The sequence below is a fragment of the Scyliorhinus canicula genome, chromosome 26 (genome assembly GCF_902713615.1).
Source record: "Scyliorhinus canicula chromosome 26, sScyCan1.1, whole genome shotgun sequence".
Lineage (NCBI taxonomy): Eukaryota > Metazoa > Chordata > Chondrichthyes > Carcharhiniformes > Scyliorhinidae > Scyliorhinus > Scyliorhinus canicula.
In genome coordinates this window covers 4,224,885-4,251,125 of record NC_052171.1, presented here as the reverse complement: position 1 = coordinate 4,251,125, position 26,241 = coordinate 4,224,885, and the positions used below count along the sequence as shown (strand labels likewise).

Sequence of the window (26,241 nt, the reverse complement as noted above, 5' to 3'; positions counted from 1 at the left end):
ACAAACAAACATGACAAATCTAGAGATTCAAGTATTTGTGCAACAAACTTAGTATGAGTCACACGCATTTTGTTTAAGCATGGTTAGTCATGCTAATGATCATGGCATCCCTATTATTTGGTTTCAACAGTATTAGTTTCCGGTGTCTGTAGACTATTTGAGTAATTATTTACATCAGGAAAGCTAAATGAAGTGCCCGAGAGGAAATTCCAAAGTTATTTGAGATGGCAGTTCCCTCTATTGGTAAGTTATCGTGACCAAAGTTTAAAGTCATAAATAATTAAGTCCACATCACATAAACATTGTATTCCACTGAGAAACTGTTGACTATCCAGTATCCTAACCACATTTTAAAAAAGACAAAATTAAAATCAGAAACATTTTGGCTGGGATTCAAAGGGACAATAGAAGAATCCCTTTTTGAGCGCATTTAGCGGGATGTGCATTGTGCTACTTAAAGGAGACTTGGCCATTTTCTTTGGCCTCGGCAAGGAACGCCCCACCGAGGCTGCACTTACCTAATTTCCTGCACTCGCCAGTGCAGGAAGAGAGCTCGCAGAATGGGGCGCTATTTTTAAAGGCAACTTGATCTTTCAACCCCCTTTGTTGCCCCACCACGGCCTCCAACATCCCCCCCCCTCCCCCCCACCCCACTGCACCCAACCTACCTGTTAAGGGGTCCTTAATCCCCCCTTCACCCCACCTATTAAGTGCAAGGCAGCCCTGGCACAGATATATTTAAATAAGCCTTGTATCTCATTTAAACTTGATCTTGGCCAGCGAGGGGGAGATCCAGATCGCAACGTTTTGTGAGATCTCGTGAAGCCTCGTGACGTGTTTCGAGCATTACAAATCTCACTAGGGGCCTCATGTCAGCAAGTCAGTTGCGACAAGGCCATTAAATCACACCCCTTGTCTTTCCTCCCATCTTGGCCTGGGTCCCATATCTTCATTGGTAAAATTTTCCATGGCACTTTTCAAAAGAAGATGGGAGTTCTCCTGCTGCCCTGGTCAACAATAACTGGTGACCTTCAACCAATACTACTGAAATGTAGATTTCATGATCATTTATCTAATTGCTTTTATTCGCAAGGTGCCTTTTCCACAATGTGTCCGAATTGATTGCCAACATTACACCAGTAACTATCACTGAAAGGCACCTCATTAACTGGGAAACTCTTTGCAATTCCATGGGATCATACCAATTCAAGTTATTCCTTTATCCGAATGAAAATATTGAATCTAGTTTAAATTTTTTGAATATCCATTTAGCATTGAAATGTTACGAGTTCTCAAAGTTCAAAAACTATATCAAAAGTCCTTAAAATATAGATGCAATGTGTGGTTGTTGTAAAGTGATCCTTTCTCTCTCTCTCTCTCTCTCTCTCTCTCTCTCTCTCCCCCCCCCCCCCCCCCCCCCCCCCCCCCTCCAGCTGTTTGTGTATTCCAATACAGTGAAATGTATGAGAATTGACGATTGTTTTCCTTTTGGGAATTTTTATATCCAAGCTTCTCTCAAAACTGGTTTAGCACAGTGGGCTAAACAATTGGCGTGTAATGCAAAACAAGGCCAGCAGCGCGGGTTCAATTCCCATACCAGCCTCCCCGAACAGGCGCCGGAATGTGGCGACTAGGGGCTTTTCACAGTAACTTCATTGAAGCCGACTTGCGACAGTAAGCTATTACTATTATTATTAATACCAAAGCTTCTCTCAGGAATTTAATTGAAAGAAAGACCTGTATTTATAAAACATTTTTCAGAACCAGATGTCTCAAGTGCTTTACAGCCAATTAAGAACTTTTGATGTGTAGCCATTGTTCTTGTAAGGGACACAGCAGCCAATTTGCACAAACTGCCTCAATACAGCAATCTGATAATGAAATTAAATATCATCTTTTTTGTGGTGTTGATTGAGGGATATCAGAAATAGCTTCCCTGTCCTCTTCTGAAAAAGAGACATGGGATACTCTGCAATCAACCACCCGAGCAGGCAGATGGGCCTTGGTTAAAGTTTAAGGTAAAGAAGGATGGCACCTTCTTCAATGCAACATTCCCTCATTTTTTCACTAAAATGGAACTTGAGCCTGGAATTTGTGACAGGGGTCAGGAGTGCTGTCAATTACACCACAGGTGACATTGCAAAAAAACAGAAAGAAAAACATGGATTGATAGAAAGCTCTTCAGCACCACAGGATGTCTGAAACAACTTTGCAGCCAATTAAATACTTTTGAAGTGCAGTCACTGTTGTAGGAAACATCGCAGTTAATTTGCAGAAAGGAAAATGCTGCAAATACGAATATGATGTTGACCCAGACAATCAATTTTACTGATTTTGGCTCAGTCATAAATATTGACCAGGATACCTGGGGGAACTCCTTCATTCTTTGACCCAAGGAGTACTGTAGGATCTTTTAACGTCACCCGAGAGAATAGGTATGGGCCACAGTTTTCTGCTTCATCCAAGCAGTAGCAATTCCAACAGTACAGCACTCCATCAGACTGCCACCCGTGTCTTTTGTCACAGGTCTTGGAGAGGCACTTCAATCCACATTCATCTGATTCACAGGTGAGGGTTTCACCATTTAGCCAGACACTTTGCTGTGAGAGTTGGGGGCTGGATCCTTCGATCCTGAAACTAAGTGTGCGGATTCGTGGAGTTCCACGACAACAAAACTGGCGCCGCACCACGTGGAACACAATCAATTTCAATGAGAAACGGTGCCAGACAAGCTGCAGTCGCATAAACACACTTCATTCCCCACACACACTCATCCCAGCCAACAAGATGACACTGGTTGCGCTGGAGCGTACCCACCCTGCTGATGGGTCGCCTAGGGCAGAGGGACCAAGGGGGGTGCCTTGGAAGGACATCCATACGAACTGTGGCCCTGAGTTCACAGTGGGCAGTCAGCTGCATGCGCAGCTGCATGGCTGCCTCACAGGCTGTGGCAATGGTGTTCTGTGCCCGTTCACTCCGACCCCCACAGCCCACCTCCTGGGCACTCCCCGCTACTACCCCGGCCAGCGACACAACTAGCAGCAAAATGGCGACGGTGGCCACTTTCAGTACCCCCTCTCTCTCCCTCATCAGTCACAACAGCAATTTCATGATTTTTAAAAGCCCAAGTAAACCGTACCATCGGGAATTCAGCACATCAAAGGCAGATAATCGCGGAAGCCCCGGAGGTACCGGGTCAGGCCCGCTAATGATATGCAAACGGTGTTTACTGTACATGCGTTCTGGAACGCATTGGTGCCGCTGTCGAGGCGAATAATAATTGTGGGTTTGTATCAAATCGACACCCGGTTCGATTTTGGCGCCAGAACTGATTTTGGAGTCGGCCGACAGTGAATCCCGCCCAGGGTCTATGAAAGGGCCAATCGTACATGATCTGGATTACCTTGTAGGAACAAATGAGGTTTTCTCATTCTGCAGCTTGTACTGTTTCAACATTAAAAATACGTCTTTGATGTTTTAAATTTGGGAAAATTTTCACTCATTAACGGAGCACTGAAAAATTGGCAAGTCTGGACTGAAATTATATCCGGAAATGGAGTTTGATCTGACTCGAGCTTATATGATACATTGTGCATGTAAAAGTCACTAATGTGAACCTCTTCCATTGTTTGAAAAAAAGAGCATAATACTATGATAGACAATAAAGTAATGGCAGACTTCTTCATTGAGGGCTTAGTGCCTATTTTCACAATGGGGACCAAGGTAAAAAGTGTTATTGGAGAAATTGATGGGCCTTAGAATAGATATAGATCTTCAGAACGTAATATGAAAAGAAGCAGCTGGGGAAATTGCATATGTCATTCCATCATTTTCAGGGCCGGTGCTAGGAATTGCGGGCCCAATTAGAAAAGTGATGGCGGGGCCCCTACTTTACAAAAGTAAAAATTTATGTATGTTTATATTTCGTGTAGTATGCTCGTCTTTAACCAAAAAAAACATTAAATGCTTGATATACTAAAATTTTGAAACTTACTTACCCGGGCGGAAGGATTTGGCGGCGCAGGGCTGAAGGATTTGTCGATGGTAATGCGGTGCGTTCCCCAAAAGTAAAAACTACCCTATAGTTCCTCTTAGAATACAGAAAAGGTTTCAAACGGTAACTCTGTCGCCGCTGGCGCGGGGCCCCCTTAAGGTGCGGGGCCCAATTTGATGAAATTGGTCAAATAGGCTTAAAACTGGCCCTGATCATTTTAAGAAAGGAGACAGAAAAACCAGGAATCTGCATGTCCATCGGGTTAATATCAGTGAATGGGGCCTCCTGGATTCCGTCATCAGGAATGGAATAACTGAGCACTTGAATTATCATCAATGAACACTTGATCAAAGAGGGTCAGGATGTATTTGTGAAGGGTAGGTTATGCCCAACCAATCTTGTTGAGTTTTTTGAAAAGGGCAGAAACGTGATGGATAGCAGCCTGACTAGCACGAACATTCTTGAGGATTCTGCACAAGGGATTATTAGCAAGAATAAAAACATTGAAGGTAACCTTGCAAGGTGGGGTAGTTTGGCCAATGTTTCAAATTAAAAATTCTCATTCTTGTGTTGAAATCTTTTTATGGCCGCACTTCTCTGATTCATGGCCTCTTGAATTTCCACAATTTCCATTGCTCACTTGTGTTTAAGCTGCCAAGGTCTGAAGCTCTGGAATTTCCTCCCTGAATCCTCCAACTCTTTAGTTCTATCTTCTCCTTTAATAATCTCCTTAAAAACTTCTCTTTACCAATCTTTTTGTCACCTTTCCTAATGTCTTGTTATGTGACTCGTATTTTATTTGCTCCTGTGAAGTATCTTAAAACTTTAAAGGTACTATATAACTGCAAATAGATGTCATTGGCAATTGATTGAGTGCAAAGATGCAGACAGGGGTGAAAGGCATGCAGTCTAATTGCTGGGATGGGACACATGGGGCGGGATTCTCTATCACCAGACGCCAAAATCGGGAACAGTGATCGGGCGGTGAATAGCTCGCGACGCCAAAATATCTCTCTCTCTCTCTCTCTCCTGCTTGATGAAGGGAAATAATTGGTTTATTGGTCTGAAAGTGTGAGTGCCCAGCACAGGCTTTGCCGTGAACCTGAAATAATGCCAGGAAAAAATCAAGAAAGAAAAAGTATCAAAACAAAAAGACTTTGGAAAGTCACAAACTGAAAATCATCCCAGTGCATCTAAGATGTTTATCCTTTTTTTAATCAATATTTTCTGTCCCTTCCACAACCCTTTCCTCTCAACCCAAGGACCTTGGGTATTTTAAATAAAATCTTGTTTCAACTATGTTGCAACTCCAGGACAAGTGGGGCTGGAATTGACACGCACTAGCCCAGGATGTCGTGACATAATCTTCTCACCCTGAATTCCACGTATTACCACCTTTTCTGGCATTCTGGGATCTTTGGAATGGTAGACTGCAACGATTTGGGATACAATTTGTGTTAAAGAGGCAGCAGGTTTGTAATCGCATAATGGGATTGCTCTGAAAGTTGCTGAAGCCTTTCTTAGGTGGAGGACTTGTCTTTGGTTACTTTTCAAGTGCTTCGAAAAAGCAAGTTAAATTGAATTATCAAGCGAATTAAATATAGAGGTGTCAGTTATAGCTAAGAAGGCAGAGATATACGATGTATTAGTTGAGTGGTTCAGTCTGTAAGAATCACAGGAGAGTCTGCGAGCAAGTAGCCCAGGTAGTGTCGCATCAGAAGCACTTTCTGTTGCGGAAACCCATCTGGAGATAATTTGGTTCTAGTTTGAGCACAGGAAATTTCAAAAAATAGGGATGCAGGAAAAAGATGAAGAAAGACCTTTTCAAAAGGAAGTTTAACCTTTTCAAAAGGAAATTTAAGTGAGGAAATTTCTTGACGAAATGGAAAGATTAGCAAGGGAAGAAAGAGAAAAGAAGAACCAGAGAGAACATCAATGTAAAAGGTTGGATTTAAAGGCTTTAGTTGAGGAAAGTCAAGAGGGAGGAGTAACCCTTCCCAGTCCAAGTCCTAATGGATATGTAAATATGTACAGGCCTTACCAAAATTTGAGGAAAAGCATGTTGAGGCATTCTTCATGACATTTGAGAGATAACAACTCAAATGGAGTGACTGAAGGAAAAGTGGACATTAGCCATTCAAAATGGAGTACTATCGCTGAGAGTGTTGACATCATGCTGGTGACAATAGGAACCACCAGGACTGGCAATGCCAGATGACCCAGAGGATCTGGAGCTCACTCCAGCTGCCCACCCGTCCCATGGAGTCACCTAGGGTCCTACGGGCAACCTCAGGGAGGATGGAGCGCTGAAGGGCCTTTCACAAAAGAGACTATGAATTCTTCTGAATTCTTCTGAATTCCCCCTTCCTGACATTGGCGCATCTCAAGGGCAGTGGGCAGAACAAGGATGGCACAGCGACACCTGTGACACCAGTAGGTCGGCCAGGGCCCTCCTGCTCCAGGCCCTCCAGAGGATGTCCGCCAAGGGCATCAAAGGTCACAAAAAGCAGCAATCTGCCTCCATCTCTGATGTGTATCCTGCGGAAACACCTTGATGGAGCACTAGACCACAAAAGATCAAGAAGATTGAGGAGGACTGAGTGGGCACTGGTGAGCCCCAATGCGTAACTAGGGGGAATGGAAATCCATCATGTTAAAATGTTCACCATTAAAACATATCACACATGATAAATATGAAGTCACTTTAGTCTTCACAGAAGACTCCCAACGAGATATACTGGTGCAGTTATTTGATGAAAAGCAAGCGGAAGTCCAGGCGGAAGATGACAAATCAGATGAGGAGATGGAAGAGTCAAAAGGGAAGTCTAGATTTCTGGTTAACAGTCTTGAAGAAGGAGTAGAAACTCAGCGGTATGATACAGGAACGTGTTGAGCCTATATTAAAGCATCTACAAGATGTGAATGTTAAATGTTCAGAGCATGAACAGCCAATGAGCTTCATTCTGGAGTCTTAATTTTGAGCCAAATGAGTATTTTACTAATACAAAAGCATACCACCTGGAATCGCGGCCTGATGAGCACGAATTCTCATTCTGTGACGAACCAGAAATTATGGGTGCACAGGGTGCCAGATCGACTGAAAGAAAGGAAAAAATGTCACATTGAAAACCATTAAAACAAATTAAGCATAACGGTCGGAGCACTAGCAAAACAGTTACGAAAACTGTACCAAATGACTCATTCTTTCATTTTTTCAGTTTGCCTGAAACTCCACAGCATGGAATGTTAAATAAAAGTTCTGCAACAAGACTCTCTGCTGACTTTGAAGTCAGTCGCCGCCTGCATGAACACATAATTCCATGTGCAATGTCCTACTTTACCGGAGAAGTCTTTGCAGATGATGCTGACTCCGATGATGAGTACCACGATGATATTTACGAAAACCATGAATACGATGAAGAAAGTAAAGGTTGGGAGGATGAGCCGGAGGACGGTTCTGAAACGCTAGTCAGGTTGGTTTGCGGGAGAGATAGCAAACTCAGTGAGGGAGCCTATGAAGTGCTACGCTGGTGGTTTGGCGGGAATGATGATGTGATCACAAGGGATGCCCAGCCTGCACTGGACATCGGGTGGAAAGCTCTGAGAGGGCGCATGGAGAGAGGAAAAGTAAGATTGCAGTTGCAGATACCTTGGAGGAAAACGACTCAGCTGCGAACAATCTAATAATGGAAGATATAGTACCTATTCTGGAGCAAATGGCTCCAAGGCATACAGGGAATCATCACAGCCTATGCAATGGCTCCAGTAATGGACTCCCAATACCTAAGGCCATTTCACCGAAAGATGAGTTAGAGGAGCAGATGTTGGCAGCTGTATGTATTTCCACGCTGACGGATGATAGGTACATAATCTCACAAGACGAGGATGAGCCACTACCTGGTCTCTCTGAAAAAGATGACTTGTGTATTGTAATTTCAAGTGACGAAAAGCCATCACTTGGGGCCCAAGCGCAGGGTATAGAGACAGCACTCAATGTTGGAGATGTGGATCCAATCCAGACACCCGAGTGCGATCACACCCAGGCACCAGAATGCGAAACTCTGCAGCCAGCCGTTGAAGGTGCAGACCTGACCACCACCGCAGCTCCTCAGAAGCACGGCAACATGAGGCATCTCTGCAGATGACCTACAAACCAATGCTTCCATGGCGCAGGCCAGCAGCAAGATGGGTGCCACCAGTACCAAGCAAACAAAAAGGAGCGGTCACAAAATCTGTCACAAAATTGTTCTCAGGAAAAAAGAGGAAGAGAAGGAGAGTGGGGGATACTGTGAGTCCCACTGATGCCACCAAGGAAAAAGACATTGGCAATGTGGCCGACAGGCCAGAAAGCACACAATAACGCAGCAGCAAAAAGAACCAAAAGAAGTTGGTGACAAACAAGCTGAAGATTCAGGAATGGCCAACAAGAAGACTGGTCTTCAGGATGCATCGCATCAAAAGGCTAAGGCTCAAAAGACCAGCACGGAAATCAGTCTTCCAGAAAACTGACAAGAGCCTAGACGATCCCTTTGCAGATGCACAATGAGCTGTGCACAAGGGACACATATAGCAGGCGTTTCATGTTAATTGAAGCACAGTTAAATCTGTATATACAACATAGAACATTACAGCGCAGTACGGGCCCTTCGGCCCTCGATGTTGCGCCGACCCGTGAAACCATCTGAAGCATATCTGACCTACACTATTCCATTTTCATCCATATGTCTATCCAGTGACCACTTAAATGCCCTTAAATTTGGCGAGTCTACAACTGTTGCAGGCAGGGCGTTCCACACCCCTACTACTCTCTGAGTAAAGAAACTGCCTCTGACATCTGTCCTATATCTACCACCCCTCAATTTAAAGCTATGTCCCCTCGTGTTGGTCATCACCATCCGAGGAAAAAGACTCTCACTGTCCACCCTATCTAACCCTCTGACTATCTTATATGTCTCTATTAAGTCACCTCTCAGCCTTCTCCTCTCTAACGAAAACAACCTCAAGTCCCTGAGCCTTTCCTCGCAAGACTTTCCCTCCATACCAGGCAACATCCTAGTAAATCTCCTACATATTTCACATGTGTTAAAAGATAATACAAATAATGTTTCTTATTAGAAATATTAACATCGCCAAAAGAAAGGGGAGGTATTGATATGCTTGTGAACAGTATTGTACATAGTTAGCAAATCAACCTCCAACCAGCTGGTGGCGTCAGACATAGGTCACGTGATGTGGGACACTTGCCAGTTGGTAGTAGGTGCACAACAAGACAGTCGGCATTGGGTGTTCCAGGAGAGTTTGCAGATCTCGAGCAGTAACCTAGTCTGTAGAGTATTCTGTATGTTATCCTTCCACGTGTTGATCAATAAATCATCAATAGATCATAAATCAGGGGCTGGTTTAGCACAGGGCTAAAGAGCTGGCTTTTAAAGCAGATCAAGGCAGGCCAGAAGCGTGGTTCAATTCCCATACCAGCCTCCCCGAGCAGGCGCCGGAATGTGGCGACTAGGGGCTTTTCACAGTAACTTAATTTGAAGCCTACTTGTGACAATAAGCGATTTTCATTTCATCATTCTAGTTCAGTCATCAGCAGTTCTGTGTGCGTAATTGCAACAGCAAGTTCACAGAACATAACAGACAGCTGGGATGGCACACTGCACCCCGGACATCTTGATGAACCTGGTCCAGGTCAAAGGTGATGTAGTCAGATGCCCAGGCATACAGAATATCAGTCACCTTCCAGATGCAGCTGCGGGCGGAAGATTGCGATATGCTACACACTCACCTGCTCAAAGTCTGGAATGACCCGGTGGCGCAAATGTTTAGTACTGCAGTGACCTTCACGGCCAACAGAAGTGGGTGTCCTCCTCCTTCACGGGGTGCCATGAGACAGAACAACCATAAATCTCAAATTAGGCCATTTGAAATCAGAAAGTACTTTTTCACAATGTGCATTGGAGATCTGAAACTCTTTCCCCCTAAAGTATGGGTGCTGGGACAACTGAAACTTTCACAATTGATATCGACAAATATTTATTTGGTAAAAGTATCTGAAAATGAAGATAGGGAACGGGTGTTGAGAGAATTCAAAGGGGTTAAGAGAATGACAAAGTTTTGAGACTGAGATAATATGGCAGACTTTTCAAGGCTTGTATTTTCAGCTGGATCACACATGCAGCCAAGAAAATTGTGTGGACTGTCTCTGATTTTCCATCCATTCATTTCAACTCCATTAACTGCTTCATGTATCTTCCACTTACCAGCCCTTCCGAAACAATAGCGCTGTTTTTCTCTTCATAATGTTGATGGACCAGTGTATTTCTGACTAATTTTTTTTCAGATTTCTAGTACCTGAAGTTCTTCAGACTGTTTGCTTTCTTTTGAAGGCAGATATCTGAAATATATGTTCTCTGCAAATTCATTAAAATCACCCATTAAAAAACTATCCACCCAGGGGTGACATGGTGGCATAGCTGCCTCAATGCGCCAAGGACCCCAATTCAATCCTGGCCCTGGGTCACTGTCCGTGTGGAGTTCGCACATTCTCCCCGTGTCTACGTGGGTCTCACCCCACAACCCAAAGATGTGCAGGGTAGATGGATTAGCCACGCTAAATTGCTCCTTAATTGGAAAAAAAATACTACCCACCTGCCAATTCCCAAGTTCTGCTCCCACAAATCGGTAAAGATCCACTCTTTACTGAATGAATGAGCAGAACGACCATATCTGCAGGATGTGGGCATGTTCCCACAGCCATTCCAGACTGCTGAAACTGCTATCCGCAGTATTACTACATGTTGAGTCACACAAGCTAGCTATGAATCACTAAAGCCACAATGAAATTCCATAACCATAAACAAGTTGTTTTCATGCTTACCACAGTAAGGCTGCTTTCAGGAAAACTTAAAAAAATTCTCAACAAGTACCAAAAACATGGGTGCAGTCTTAAGAATTTGCATGCCATTTGTCTCATTGTATCGAGCATGTCCCAACACAGCCCAGGAAAACTGTTTCTTTCAGCCTTTGACACTTTGGATTTATTTTTTTAAATTTTGAGTACCCACTTCATTTTTTTCCAATTAAGGGGTAATTTAGCGTGGCTAATCCACCTAATCTGCACATCTTTGGGTTGTGGAGGTGAAACCCTCACAAACACAGGCAGAATGTGCAAAATCCACATGGACAGTGACCCAGAGCCGGGATCAAACCTGGGACCTCGGCGCCGTGGGGCAGCAGGGCGAACCCACTGCGCCACTGTGCTGCCCCACTTTGGATTTCTGACAAATGCAAATAACTCCAAGGGCAGTAAATTCATTTTCATTTACTGATGTGCCCTTTCCTTTTTGAAAAGTTCTTTCCTCACTATTTAGTGCTCCCAGTAACTCACTAAATACTGAGTTTTCTTTTAAACTTTAAATTATGTGCCCCCTCCTTGTTTTGGAGTTTTCTTTCACTTGCCTTCCAATATAAAAGGTTAATAGAATGGATTTATTAAAGGAAGGTCTTGCATCACAAAGTTGATAGAATTCTTTGAGGAAGTGAAAAGAAGGGTGGATAAAGGTCGTGCAGTGGATGTTGTGTGCATGGACTTTAGCAAGACGTTTGACAAAGTGAAAGTGAAAGGTCAATAAAGTGAAAGCCCACGGGATACAGGTCAATGTGGTAAATTGCATAAAATGTTGGCTAAATAACAGGAAACAAAGGGTAATGGTTGGTGGCTGCCCTTACAATTAGAGCTACAGAGTCAATTAGAAAGTTCTTTCAAGTGGTCTTCCCACTGGGCAGCACGGTAGCATTGTGGATAGCACAATCGCTTCACAGCTCCAGGGTCCCAGGTTCGATTCCGGCTTGGGTCACTGTCTGTGCGGAGTCTGCACATCCTCCCCGTGTGTGCGTGGGTTTTCTCCGGGTGCTCCGGTTTCCTCCCACAGTCCAAAGATGTGCAGGTTAGGTGGATTGGCCATGATAAATTGCCCTTAGTGTCCAAAATTGCCCTTAGTGTTGGGTGGGGTTATGGGGATAGGGTGGAGTTGTTGACCTTGGGTAGGGTGCTCTTTCCAAGAGCCGGTGCAGACTCGATGGGCTGAATGGCCTCCTTCTGCACTGTAAATTCTATGAAATATTAATGATTTGGATGTGCATAGTGTGGAACACGATTGGGAAATTTGCAGATGACAGAAAGTATGACCGAGTGGTAGACGGTGTGGAGGATAGCTATAATCTCCAAATAATATAGATGGGTTGGTGGAGTGGCAGATGGAATTTAACACAGAGCAGTGTGAAGTCATGCATTTAGGGAAGTCAAACAGTTATAGGGAGTACACAGTAAATAGGAACATACTAAGAAGGGTAGAAGAAGTACGAGATTTTGGTGTACAAGTACACAGGACCCTAAAGGCAGCAGTTCAAGTCGACATGGTTGTAAAGAAAACATGATGGGCGGGATTCCCCGACCCTCCACGCAGGAATTGGGCCTGGCGCAGGGGCGGAGAATAGCCATTCACCCTGGAAATCCGGCACGACAGCGTTTCCGCAATTCTCCGCTGACCCGCTAGTCCCACACGTGCAATCGATGTGGCGCCGGTCGGGGGCCGTTGGAACAGGTCCCTGCGGCGATTCTCCACGGTCGACCGGCCAAACCCCGGCGTGTACAAGGTTTACATGTGGTACCTCCCGGTGGGAGCTGGGACCCGCGGCCGCGGTGGTGGTCCTGGTTGGGGGGGGGGGGGGGGGCGATATCTGACTCCGGGGGGAGGGCCCTCAGCGGTGGCCAGGCCGCAATCGGGGGCCACCGATCGGCGGGCCATCGCAATCTGGGAGGGACCTACCTTCCTCCGCTGGGGTCCCGCTGTGTGGCTCCGCCATGTCGGCGGCACCTGCGCCAAAGTGGGCCGCCACGTGCATGCATGGACCCACTTGCGTCCGCCGCGCACTTGGGCGGACCCGCTTGCGGCCACTGCCAGCCCTCTGAAAAATGGAGAATCATCCCGGACCTTCGAGGAAAAATGCAGAGTGATTCTCGCCCGTTTTCCGGCGGGCGTGGGGACTTAGCCCCAGAAGGGAAAATCCCACCCATGGAATGCTCTCCTTCATTGGCAAAGGTATAGAATATAAAAGGAAGGATATAATGTTGGAATTGTATAAAAAACACGTGAGGCCACAACTGTGCAGTTCTGGTCACCACCTTACAGGAAGGACATAATTACTCTGGAGAGGGTGCAGAGGAGGTTTACAAGAATGTTGCCAGATCTAGAAAAATGTAGCTATGAGGAGAGATTAGATAAGTTGGGTTATTTTCCTTGGAACAAAGGAGGCTGAGGGGTGACTTAATTGAGGTGTACAAAATTATGAGGGGAAGAAATAGAGTGGACAGAATAAAATTGTTTCTCTTGGTGGATAATTCCAGAGCCAGCGGACATAGCCTCAAGGTAAGTGGCTGGAAGTTGTAGAGGGGAGATGAAGAAGACCCTTTTTAATCAGAGGGTAGTGGGAGTCTGGAATTCGCTGCCCGAGTTGGTGCTGGAGGCAGAGACAGTACCTGGATCTGCATCGTAAGTGCTGTATGATGCAGCAGGGCTATGGACCGGGTGCTGGAAGGTTAGATTAGAAAGGGCACCTTGGTGTCCTCGGGCTGGCATGGATAAGATGGGCTGAATTGCCTCTTTCTGTGCTGTAACTTTTCTATGATTCTATGAATGTTTGCCATTGAATCTAAAGAGAGCTTGATTATAAAAGGGAGGACGTTTTGCGTCAGCTTAACAAATCACTGGTTAGACTACATTGGGAGTACAGTGTACACATCTGGGCATTGCACCTTGGAAAGAATAAGTTGGCCTTGGAACGAGTTGCAGTGCAGATTCAGCTGAATGTTACCACAGCTCCAGGGGTTAGTTTATGAGGAGAGATTACATAAATATTCCCATTAGTGCATTGTTGGCTGAGATAATTACAAGGATACCTGCCATGAAGAGAAAGTTTTCTGCCACAGAATTTCAAGCAGGTTTCCCATATTAATTCCTGTGGACTGTTTGCACAACCACGCATAGTTTGAATGCCAATGTCTGCCACCTTAAACATGACACAGATGCCTTTTATCCATGGCTTTACAACTCATTATTGACTTCCACTGAGCTTCCTTCAATAGAGTGGTAGGAGTGATGTGAACCAGGAGAGGGATAAGGAAGTGGGAATTCCACTCGAACACTCCCACTCCTTAACCATTGCTCTGCACCCAAGCCTTACAGGATGCATGGGGGCGTGAGGAAAGGCATTAGGATCTTTTAGAATGGACAAATGGATGAGGGCTAAATGTCCTTGCTATCACTAATGAACTGGTAATCTCCATCAGAAACAGCATTTCAGTCAAATGCTCCGGAGATTCTCCGGAAAGATTTCTAAGTGTGGCAGCGAAGAGCAAGCTTCCTGACGCATGGTCCAGTGAGGCCAGCAATGCCATTCAACATTAATGGGTCCACTTAACGAGGCCCCATTGGCATCTCGTCGCAAATCAGGGCTCGCCAGCTGACTCGACCGCGCTAACTCGATGTTAAAAAGGTCAACGATCTACACCAGGTTGGACGGGTGAGTAGACAACAAGGCTCCCACCTCATCCCCGAGACCTTTCCGTCCCCAGGCGAGCATCCACCCCCACCCCAACTCTCCATGCAGCCCCCAACCCTCTCTTCACCCCCGCTCTCCTTTCAAACCCCTCCGCCCTTCCTTCACACCTCCCCCTCCCAGCACTGAGCCGCGCAGAGGAGATGCCTTCTCTGTTTCTGCAGGAGACGCTCTACCACAATCGGCAGGAGAGTGCCCAGACTTGCGGAGGCGTGCTGGACTTAAGAATTCCCACTAGCTTTGAGGAACTGGCCCTGGAGGTGGCGGGGTGGCCGAGGACAGAGCGGTTACCAACGCGGAGGTTGGCGGAAGCCGCAGAGCCCCACCCGGAGGACCTGTCAAACGTGAGTTATTATTGCCTTACTAACTGACCCATCCCTCCCACTGACCACATGTCCATTCTCCCGCAGGTCCTCCAGCCGATGCGCCAGCACATCGCGGGTGGACCCCTGCCCCCCACCGCCAGCCTCAAAGAGAACACCTCGGTAGAGAGCTGCGAGGAAGACTCAATCGATGGGTCATAGCTGCCATCTCCACCTTCCACCAGCACAGATACATGCATGCCGGTGGGAAATGTTTGTCAGGCTCCTGGGGCACAAAATCTGGTGAGTTCCTGCTGCTGATGCATATCAGATGGAGGCAGGAACCCACATACGAGACAATAGTCGGAGGTCTGCTGGATCCCAGGACCCAGCTGGGTCCCAGCCTGATGCTGAACCTCTGGTACAGGGTTCCCCGGAGCTGATGGAGACATTAGGGTGTGGCCAGGACATTCAGAGGGAGACCTCAGCGACACTCCTGCAAGTCCATAGCCGCTTGGAGGAGACCCAGAGGCTACAGGCACAGGAGATGTCGCCGTCAATGCGTGACATCAAGGCCAACACTGCTAGGATAGCGACTGCACTGGACAGCCTGATGCATGACGTTGGCATCATTAGTGAAGGTGTCCAGGGCGCTGTGCAGTCGGTGACGGCCATGGCGGAGGGTCTCGGCAGAATCTCCAACTTGCTGGGGAATGTCACCCAGTACCAGGCTAACCTTGATGAGGTGCTGCGGGACATGTCCCACTCTCAGATGGGAATGGCCGAGACTCTGCGGAGCTTGTCCCAGTCGCAGGTGGGTATTGCCCGGGCCCTGCAAAGCATGCCCCAGTCACTGAGGGGCGTCAACATGATGGTGCAGGCCATGGGGAGCCGCCAGGGATGGCAGAGCCAGATTATTCAGGGGCAGCTGCCCCTCCATCCCACGGTGAACCCTAGGGCGCTATGGGCACCGGGCAGGAGGAGGGGGTGCTGGGTACCAACCCCGACCTGTCCCATAGAGTGGCCACCAGCTCCCACAAGTTCCACCTCTCTGATGAGACCGCATCTCGCAGGCAGCACATGGGCCAGGGCGGCACAGCTGTGCACGTGCAGTCGGCAAGTGCGCCGAGACTCTCCGGACCAAGAGGACACCCGTCAGGAGCATCAAAGGCCATAGGACATGGTAATTAGCAGGCTGCCTCCAACTCTGATGTGCATCCTGGGGACACACCTAGAAGTAGCTGGGAAGGCCAAGCACATTACGGATCACTGAGGGCACTGGGGAATGAGGGAAAGGGGGAAAGTGTGGGGCGGGGGTTAGGTTGGGGGTAAGGGGGGTGGGGTGAGGCGGGAATTGTCTGACACATTAAAAACCCTTGAACACAACTAGTATGATGACTCTGTCACTTTCTTCCGCAATGCAGCCTGATCTCTGAACCCTTGGCCCATGAATCCTCGGCTGTGGACATGTCTCCAGAGCGGTGTCCCAACCCCTGGGTGTTCGGAAGTTGGCTGCTGCTGCCGTGTGGTTTTGCGTCTGCAGTGTTCAAGCACAGTGTCAATGCATAAAGGTGTGATTGGGATGCTAGGCAATAATTCCCACATGCTACATGTCCCGCCCATCTAAGGGATCTACTTGGTGTGTGAAGTGCTCATTTAACCACAATTGCTAATTCCCTATTAGCAATGGCCTTCAACCCCACAGCCAGAGGCTGGGAGTTGTAGGTAGTTGGTGGGACAGGCAGGCAGGGGTAGGAGGTGTAATATAATAGGTTTGATAAATTGGAGCTTTCATACAATCATCGCTCTCTAGTGGTCACTTGCCTGGGACTTTACACACCTGGATGCTGCTTCACAGAGAACATCACTTTTGAAGCCTCACCCACCCACTGCTCTGAGTGTTGTTCTGGGGTCCAGTTGCTGCAGGCCTCCTTCTTCTCTTTGAAGCTCTGTGAGCTGGCCAAGACATTATTTTTAATGTTTCCAATTATGGGGCAATTTAGCAGAGCCAATTGACCTACCCTCCACATCTTTGGGTTGGGGGGAGGGGGGGGGGGGGGTGAGACCTATGCAGATACGGGGGTGAATGTGAAAACTCCACACGGGCAGTGATCCGGAACCACAATCGAGCTTACCACCCAGGCCAAGGTCTTCTTAACGTATGTGCTGACTTTTCCATGCCATGTTAGTCCAGATGTTTATGATTGGGGGGGTGGGGGGAGGAGTTGGGCGGGAGTGATTTAGCTTGTGGGTTTACCTGCATCACGTTGGCGGGACGCAAATCAGTTTCACACTGGCCTCTGCGGAATTGCAATTGGCCATGGCAGATCGTGCCGGAAGATCCATTTCATACTGGTGTGAAACCGAGTTCAATAAGTTAAAAAATAACTTTCACCAGGTTCTCCCTCCGCCTGCCTCTGAACCCCTCGGTGAGGGCATGGGAGAATTCCACCCTTTTGAGTTTCAAAGCTACAGGCCCCTCCAAGATTTGATTTATATTCTGTCTATTTGTTATTTTTGATCTTTCATTTTTTGCTTCCCCTCCCCCTTCTTTGAGTAATTTCCCATTTCTGCTCTTGGAGGGAGTTGAAATGGAATTGTTGGAAAGTATTCAGTTAACTGCAAGCCATTATGCTAACAGTCTGTGACACCATGCTGACTGCGGCAAGCAGATCAAAAGAAACAGCTCAGAAACTGAAGTGGCGGTCTATGGGACCAGATTCAGTGCAGCTGAATTTAAGATTTCTCTTGTTGTTTTCTTAGCTTTTCTTTGCTCAGTTACCCTGGTTGAGTTGGTGAAGTTTGTTACTGGCAAGGTTTGGTGTGAAACTGTACAAATTGGTTTGACCATGCTGACATTTCATCATGAAAATCTGAAAGGTCGGAGGGTAGAAATGGATGGGGATAACCTTAATCCTGGGCATAAAGCATTATTTCTTTCCGAGACCTCAACCCTAGTCTATAGATGAGGAGTCTGTGGTCATTGGAGGGGTTGCAAACAAAGTCTCCACTAAAAGCCACTCGGCCTTCATGCATTTTGCAAGAATTGCTCAGTGTATTGACCAACACACCTGAATGATTCCATATATTTCGAGAAGCATGTTGGCATTCTGAAAATTTAGACAAAATTGTGACATTCAGAGTTTCGCAGAAAAGATGAGAAATGTGCCCCATCCTGAAAGCTCAGAAGCATTCTGCTTGCCAAAGATTTTTCGGTATGCAGTCACCTCCCACAGTGGAATGATGGCATCAGGCCATTGTTAATATGAACATGTTTTTCCATCCAGTATTAAGCAAACTCAGGCAAATTGCAACTTGTACAGCAATAATGACCCCCCAATGTGGCAGAGTATACAGTGGGTGCAACCGCACATTGTGCAATCATGCAAACCAAACTGGCAGTGAATTTTACATCTCTCCTGATTTTATTGTCACTGAATTCAATTGTTACAGTGAATACATCGGCGTTTTATAATATATCATGGTTGCCCACATAGCCAGTGCACATTGGCATTTCTTATTTAATAATTTTTGCGGCAGTTTTGGATGTAGCGACACTCCACTAGGGAAAGGCAAAGCGGGCTGAAGGCAAACCCAGTTAAACCTACCTGGGGTTATGGCAAGGAATGTACCTGTACCCACTGCTGCTCTATATACATCATGTGAGTCAGCCATGGCTCACATGGTAGCACTCTCACCTCTGAAGGTTGTTGGTTCAAATCCTGCTCCAGAGATATGCACACAAAATCTAAGCTCATCCATAGAATCCCTACCAGTGCAGAAGGGGGCCATTTGTTCCACCAAGTCTGCACCGACCCTCTGAAATAACACCTTACCTCGTCCCACTCCCCACCCCGCCTCGTAACCTTACCTAACCTGTACATCTTTGGAAATTAAGGGTAATTTGGCATGGCCACACCTGCTATCTTTGGACTGTGGGAGGAAATGTGAACCTCTGGAGGAGACCTATGCAGTTTCAGGTAGAATGTGCAAACTCCACACTGATAGTCACCCAAGGCTGGAATTGAGCCTGGGTTCCTGGCGCTGTGAGGCAGCAGTGCTGACCACTGTGCCACCGTGCCGCCCTTTTGTTGCTGTCATTGTTAATTGCTGTTAAGGTTCCAGCTGCAGCCACAATTACCATGGCACTACTTTGAAGAAATATAAGGGACGTTCTCCCAATGTCTTGGCTAACACTTATTCCTCAATGAACCAAAAACAAAAACACTTCCTCTGGTCATCATCATTCTTGCTGTTTGTGCTTAAGTTAACTGATGCATTTTACAACAGCAACTAAACTTCAAAAGTACTTTTCAAAAAGCCATGGGATCGCAAGAGATTGTCAATGATGCTACACGAATGCACATTCTCCTTTTTCCGTTCACGTCATCCATTATGTTTGTCGGTCAACTGCTCTCCACGGGGTGGCAACTGAGAATCTTTCTGCAGCAATCTGCACTTCCTCAATCACTTGGATCTGTAAGGGCTGCAAACAGTGAACACTCAACTGACTTGATTCGACATCCTCTTGGAATACTGTACTGGGAATTGCAACAATACTTAGTGTGCCCCTCTCCCTTCCTCAGGCTGGAAAACAAACAGGAGATATAAACAATGGAACTGCAACTCTAACACAAATGTGAAAATGCCCAAGCCTTCCCCCAGAATTTTTTGAAGATCACCCAAAACTGCAACACGAACTTCAAAGATGGAAAGTAATTCAGAACATACTTTCAAAGCAAAATGCGATTTTGAAATTGTTTAATGCAATAAAAAGTCAACAACCGGTGACCAAACTTTACATTCATTCAGAATGAAATTGGTCATAATTACAAGAGCAAGTGATTATTGTAGGTTACCATTAGACGACAAGGAAAAAGTGTTTGCCTGGGTGATTGATGGCAGGATGAATCATTTAACAATGAAACAGATTTTGATTTTCCTTGAATCGGGCACAATCTATAACTTAAAGAATACACAAACTTGTTTTATAATGCTTGGTGACTGAGCAAAATATCAAATAAGCACACATACAACTGGCTACATTGGAGAAGGGAACTACTTAAGGCAGAGATCTATGCTAACACTGAATAATGGATGGAGCCCCATAAAGCATCGCTGTGGCGGTGTCAATCAAGTGAAGCTAGCTACAGATTTGGGGCGGTCACATAAGGATAGCCAAAGCATTTGCCAAAACAATGCATCTGAAAAGAGATGTTTGAAACAATGGTTATTGATCATCACCTTTCAGTTTATCTACTTCAAATTCACAGTGTAGTACATTCTCATAAACTGCTAGTTCCTCTGAGAATTAGCAATATCTGCTGAAAAATACACCCCAAAAATTAGGCACAGATTAGAGTGCTTTCATTTTTGGCCGAATTAAGGCTCCCATACTTTTCTGCAAAAAGTAATTTTTATTTTGTTTGACAGAATGTGAAGTGAAAATTTTCTAAAATAATAACAGTTGCTTTGCCATAACACGTGCATGATTAGCTTGGTGGTTTGATTCTAGAATCGTTGGGCGGGATGTATGTCAAAAATGAACATAGTTATCTCAAGTATTTCTTTTGATCACCATATCTTCAAAATTGCCATATCGCACAGTGAAAATTTAAGGGACACAATTTTATTTTTGAGCCTGCATTTTCTTTCAGCTTTACTGGAAAACTTTATAAAAGTGCCGGACTTTTGTCCTGAATTGGCCTATTTCGAAAAGCAGGCAAACCCAAACCAGTTACTCTGTGCAGTTCTTAGTTCCATTCTTTTGGAATGACCTAAGTGCGAGGGAATTAATAACCACCAATCTTCAGTCCCATATAGTTTCATCTGCAAGAGGATAATCTGGCTCAGAATCACTGGCACCAAGCAGCACCTGGTCAAGCAAGAAATGAAAGAAATGTGCAATGGTCTAGACATGAAGGAAGTAAGCATCAGCAGTCTGCACACACTCTCACAAATTCCAACACTTGCATGTTCAGATTTTATTGCTTCTTCTGTACCTGAGATTTTGGTAATGATAGATAAGGTAGGTAGGGCCACTACCCATTATAACCTGCTTCACATTCCTGAGGTTGCCATTCCGAGTCCTGACATTCAAATCTATCAGCTCTGCACACGCAATGCATGTTCAGATCTCAGCTGGGCATGTAGGTGCATCTCTGAGTGTGTGGGTGTTAAATACAGAAACATAAATTTTATCTTGAATTTGAATGATTAACTTTGGATAAATCAGTGATGATGGATCTTGTTTGCCTTGTCCTTTGCAAAGGAGGATGCATGATTTTGTCATGTTAAACGGCTATCAGTGAGTTAATTGCTCCTTTTTCAATTCCCTTGCTTTTCATTTAATGGGGTGTAATAGGGAAAGAGATGTAATGCGGCCTGCCAATTTGTCATCACTCTTTTACTCTAGTACGGCCGCATTTGGAGTATTGCGTAGTTCTGGTCGCCTCATTATAGGAAGGACGTGGAAGCTTTGGAACGGGTGCAGAGGAGATTTACCAGGATGTTGCCTAGTATGGAGGGAAAATCTTATGAGGAAAGGCTGATGGACTTGAGGTTGTTTTCGTTAGAGAGAAGAAGGTTAAGAGGTGACTTAATAGAGGCATACAAAATGATCAGAGGGTTAGATAGGGTGGACAGCGAGAGCCTTCTCCCGCGGATGGAGGTGGCTAGCACGAGGGGACATAGCCTTAAATTGAGGGGTAATAGATATAGGACAGAGGTCAGAGGTGGGGTTTTTACGCAAAGAGTGGTGAGGCCGTGGAATGCCCTACCTGCAACAGTAGTGAACTCGCCAACATTGAGGGCATTTAAAAATTTATTGGATAAGCATATGGATGATAAGGGCATAGTGTAGGTTAGATGGCCTTTAGATTTTTTTCCATGTCGGTGCAACATCGAGGGCCGAAGGGCCTGTATTGCGCTGTATCGTTCTATGTTCTATGTACACTTATTCCCGTCAAAAGGACCTCTCTCCATTTCTCAACTTTTAAGTGAAAAATGGGATCACGTTGTTCAACAAATAACTATTTAACTGGTACAAGTGCAAAGACTGCATGGGTTAGTACTGTAGCCATACCCAAAATGTAACATAAAGATGCAACTCAATACAAATAGACCTTACTGATGCAGATCTTCTCAAGAATCGGTAATGGATTAAACCTGTTAAAATGTTTTGTTGGCAGATTTGAACTGCAAATATCACAAATGAACCAAGCTGTGAATATTGCAATCGCCGATCATTGGGAAAATCGATTGACAGAACCCTAAACATCCAAATGTGTCTCGGCTGAATTTTAAGATATTTTCAACGGTTGAAGCATTTAGCTTTGGTGAAATCTGCAAGGAGTTGGGGTAAAGCAGACGATAACTTCTTGTTTCGAAGCAAAACAACGCACCCCACCCCATCCACTCCTGTTCCTTCCGAGGAAAATTCCGACAATCTGTTCGCAGCAGAAAAGCTCATGAGCAGATGTTACAGAGTCAAAATGCAGATGTTCACATGTTTGATATAAAGCCTTATGGTTTATCACCAACTCTTTGCCCACAGCAACAGAAAGTCTAAAAAACATGCAGAAAAATATAGTTCCTAGGTCCATGTAGAAGAGGGACAGAGAAATACTGGATGCTTAGGGAAAATTAGGAGAAATTTCTCTCACCCTCTCTCCCTTTCCTCACTTTACCTTCCCAGTGCAAACAGGTTTCTCCCAAGAGTACAGGTTAGTTGAAAACAGAATCAAGTTTGGGTCTCTCGGTTGATAGTGTGCCCTCACTGCAACTTTTCACAGATGGGCTGTCTACCCTCCTGAGTTTATTCAACTGAGTTATGCAATGTGTTGAGACATTTTGGAGCTGATTTCAGTTGCTAAGTCAGTTACCAACTATGCCTGAACCAAAATAAGAACCAATACAGAACAGCGGGAGGCCGAGGCCCTCAGATCAGTAAATTAGAAATGATTCTGGAGAAACATAAACAAAACAATTCAAGGAATGCTCAGATGAAATAAACGTTTGTCCAATCCCTTGCTCAAGTACTGAAACAGCAAGCATTAAACGTGATGAAAACCCAGTTGAGGGATCGCAACAGCTCTTTTCTAGATTCACTCCTGGTTCAAGGAATTGATTTGCGTCCATTTTCAGTGAAGCAGGAATGACGATTTAGGCTGCAATTACATAATTAAGGAATGCAGAGTTCGAATTCCATTTTCCGCAACACATATCTGTGTTTCTGATTTCTCAAGTGTTTCAGTGACAAACGTGCAAGAGGACTTTGCTGCACCTCAGGAATGTCAAAACTGTTCAAATTCTGATACATTCCTTCTCACCAATGTATCATGGCGACCCATTGGCTGTGCTAAGTAGTGCTGGGCCTTCTTTTGTCTTGAGTTTCAGTTGCCAAACAGACAGAACCCGGCTGTACGGTTATCCTACCGTACCTTGTGGGAATGAAAAGTACTGATGGAAATGCAATGAGCAGCCAACAACACAAACTTGCTGCTCTAGAGTCTCCAACATAGCTTCCCGACTTTACGAAGTAACCAGGGTGCGGCAAGGAGGATGGCAAGCTAAGCTGTTTACAAGCAGGCACTTTCACCCAAAACAAAAACTATTTGAGTCACTAATCCTAGACAGAACAAATAATAGAAGAGGGAAGTTTACTGTCATTAAACATCCGTTGTTCGGATGCCATCATCATCTATGTTGTATTGGATCTTTTGCTCATTTCTGGGCGCTGGCTGTGACCTGTGTCTGCGGCGCTTCCCTTGACCATTCACATCTTCCTTCATTGGCAGCTGTAACTTAGGTACTTCAGATGGTGCTTTCAGGGCACTCTCATGCCTGCCTATCTCCTCTACCGGGGATAAATGTGACTCTCCAGCAGTTGGTACAGGAGTCCATGGCTGCCATGATGACACCACGGAGGTAGACTTGGCAAGAGGTCGCTTTTCTTCTCCTTGCGGTTTCGAGCTGGACTGAGGCCACATCGGCGCCGAGGAGGAAGGGTTAGATGCAGTCAGGGAATCAAGCGGCTGCGATGAAGAAGTTCTGCTGGTGATGGTGTATTGAACTGGAACAGCCTGCGAACAGTATTACAGAAATGAGAAAGAGGAAATATAATGTCAGCGAGATTTCATTTCCAAATACCAAGCAACCTGTAATCCTTGCAACAATGACGGATCGGAGAAGACCCTCTAACCCTTGTAGCCTGCCCCAGAAAATTTTGATACCTTGTTTAGCACAGCACACACTGCAGCCCACCCAAAAAAATTGCAATCATTCTGTGTAGCCACTTGCACTGCAGCATAATGACAGTCCAGCGAATTGTCAATGTTTTCACTGCAACAGTAGTAGACTCGCCAACTTTAAGGGCATTTAAGTGGTCACTGGATAGACATATGGATGAAAATGGAATAGTGTAGGTCAGATAGGCTTCAGATGGTTTCACAGGTCGGCGCAACATCGAGGGCCGAAGGGCCCGTACTGCGCTGTAGTGTTCTATGTTCTATGTTCTATGATTTGTAAATGGCTATGCATTAAAACATTCACATATGTTTTGAAAGTATGACGTTTTACTGCGAGAACTTGCACCTAAGGATGAGCCTGGCGCAAAACATTAAAAGTTATGCAGTCCCTGGAGCTGCCCTGTCAAAATGACCCCAGATGAATCAGCTGTTTGAAAGTAATTGCTATGTGGCCTTGTTTGATTATCTTTTGAGGTAGGAGAGGGTTAATCATATTCCATTGAGCTGCTTAAGCTACAGCTTGAAGTAATGAACAACCATCTGCATTCTGACTCATTCCCCGGGCACTTCAGTCAGTGGGTAACTGACAAGTTAACAACATGCCGCTGCTTATTTTCTCATTCAAATTGATGTAAAATGTAAGACTCCGTCCAGTCCTTGTCAAAATTAACTGCCAATCGACCCAAATGTTTATGAGATGGTACAACTAAGAATCGCAAGTGGCAAATGGCTTTTTTGGTTCCCACATTACTGCTATACATATGATGGCATGGGCAACTTTGAGTTGAAGTTACCCACTTTCCTTTTCTCAATTATTTCTGCTCACTCCATTTGAATGCCCAGATTTCTGCATTGTGAATAAGCGTGAGGCAAACAGTGCTCACTGTTATTGTGGAATAAATGTGACAGCAACTTCTGGAGTCTGCACATGTGCAGTTAAATGCACATTTGCTCTACTTCTCCAGACGTTACACAAGACCTGTTCTTTGACAACAGAAGCAGTGCTGCAAACTTCATAAAGGCATGAATTTGTGATAATTACCTACTAAAGAATAAGTTAGGGCTGATGCATTCAATTGTAAGTGAGTTTTTAATAATGTGATGAGCCTGAATTACTTATGAGCAACATCTCTGGCACTGAAATGTGGGGCGCGATCTTCCGGATAAAATTCCAAGTGTTGGAGCGAGCGGGAATTGCCAGATTGCGGGAATTGCCGCAAGTTTCCCGGCGCTCGGCCCAGTGAAACCTCCAACGCAATTCAACGTTAATTGGTCCACTTAATGAGGCCTCACGGGCTTCTCGGCAGCCAATTCGCCAGAACCAGGCTGATCAGCCAGCCCGCCCGCACATCAAGGTCGGGCAGCACTTTAACTGGACTTGCTCAGCCAACCCCAGCCAATTTGCAATATTGGCGCTGAGACTGGCCCAAAGATTCGGGGTCGCTGACCTGGGGAGGCTCCTGGGAATGGTGGAGACCTGTCTGGGATGAGATGCCGGCAGCAGTTAGTTCCAATAGGATGACCAAGTGGACTGGCCAGCAGTGCAGGAAGAAGGTCAACGACCTACTCCGGGCAGCACGTGTGAGTAGCCCCCACGCCTCCCACCCCCTGCAAGGGAGAATGCCCCCACCCCCAACTCTCCAAGTGACCCCCAGCCCTCCCTCCCCCTTCTCCCCCAACTCCGCCTTCATACCCCCTCTCCCGCCACTCAACCACCCATGTGGCTAACGATCCTCTCTCCGTGTCTCCTCAGCAAAAGCTCTCCCATAACCAGTGCGGGAGGGCCCAGATTGGCAGAGGTGTGCCGGACTTGACAATCCTCGCCTCGTTCGAGCAGCGGGCCCTGGAGGTGACCGGTGTGGCCGTGGACAGGGCGGTCACCAACACGGAGGCTGGTGGACACCGCACATGTGTGGAACCACCGGGATTCACCCGGAGGATCTGTGAGTAGTGATTGCCTTACTGACTGACCCACCCTCCCACTGACCACATGACCATTCTCCTGCAGGTCCCCCAGCCAACGGCACCGGCGCATCCCGGGTGGCCTCCTCTCCTGACTCCAAGGAGAACACCCCGGAAG

At 45.9% G+C, this 26,241-nt stretch overlaps 1 protein-coding gene and 1 long non-coding RNA gene across 2 annotated transcripts in view; one reads left to right on the top strand and one right to left on the bottom strand.

Moving 5' to 3' along the window:
* Positions 1-26,241, top strand: part of LOC119957495 — a 195,886-nt gene that overhangs the window by 60,178 nt on the left and 109,467 nt on the right. The gene's annotated exons all lie outside the window — the stretch shown is intronic.
* The window catches only part of LOC119957494 (pleckstrin homology domain-containing family A member 2-like), a 141,804-nt gene continuing 137,311 nt past the window's right edge, over positions 21,749-26,241 (bottom strand). The window contains exon 12 of the mRNA XM_038785598.1: positions 21,749-23,996. Coding sequence (XP_038641526.1) covers positions 23,583-23,996 — 414 coding nt within the window. The 3' untranslated portion in view covers positions 21,749-23,582. The remainder of the gene's footprint in view (positions 23,997-26,241) is intronic.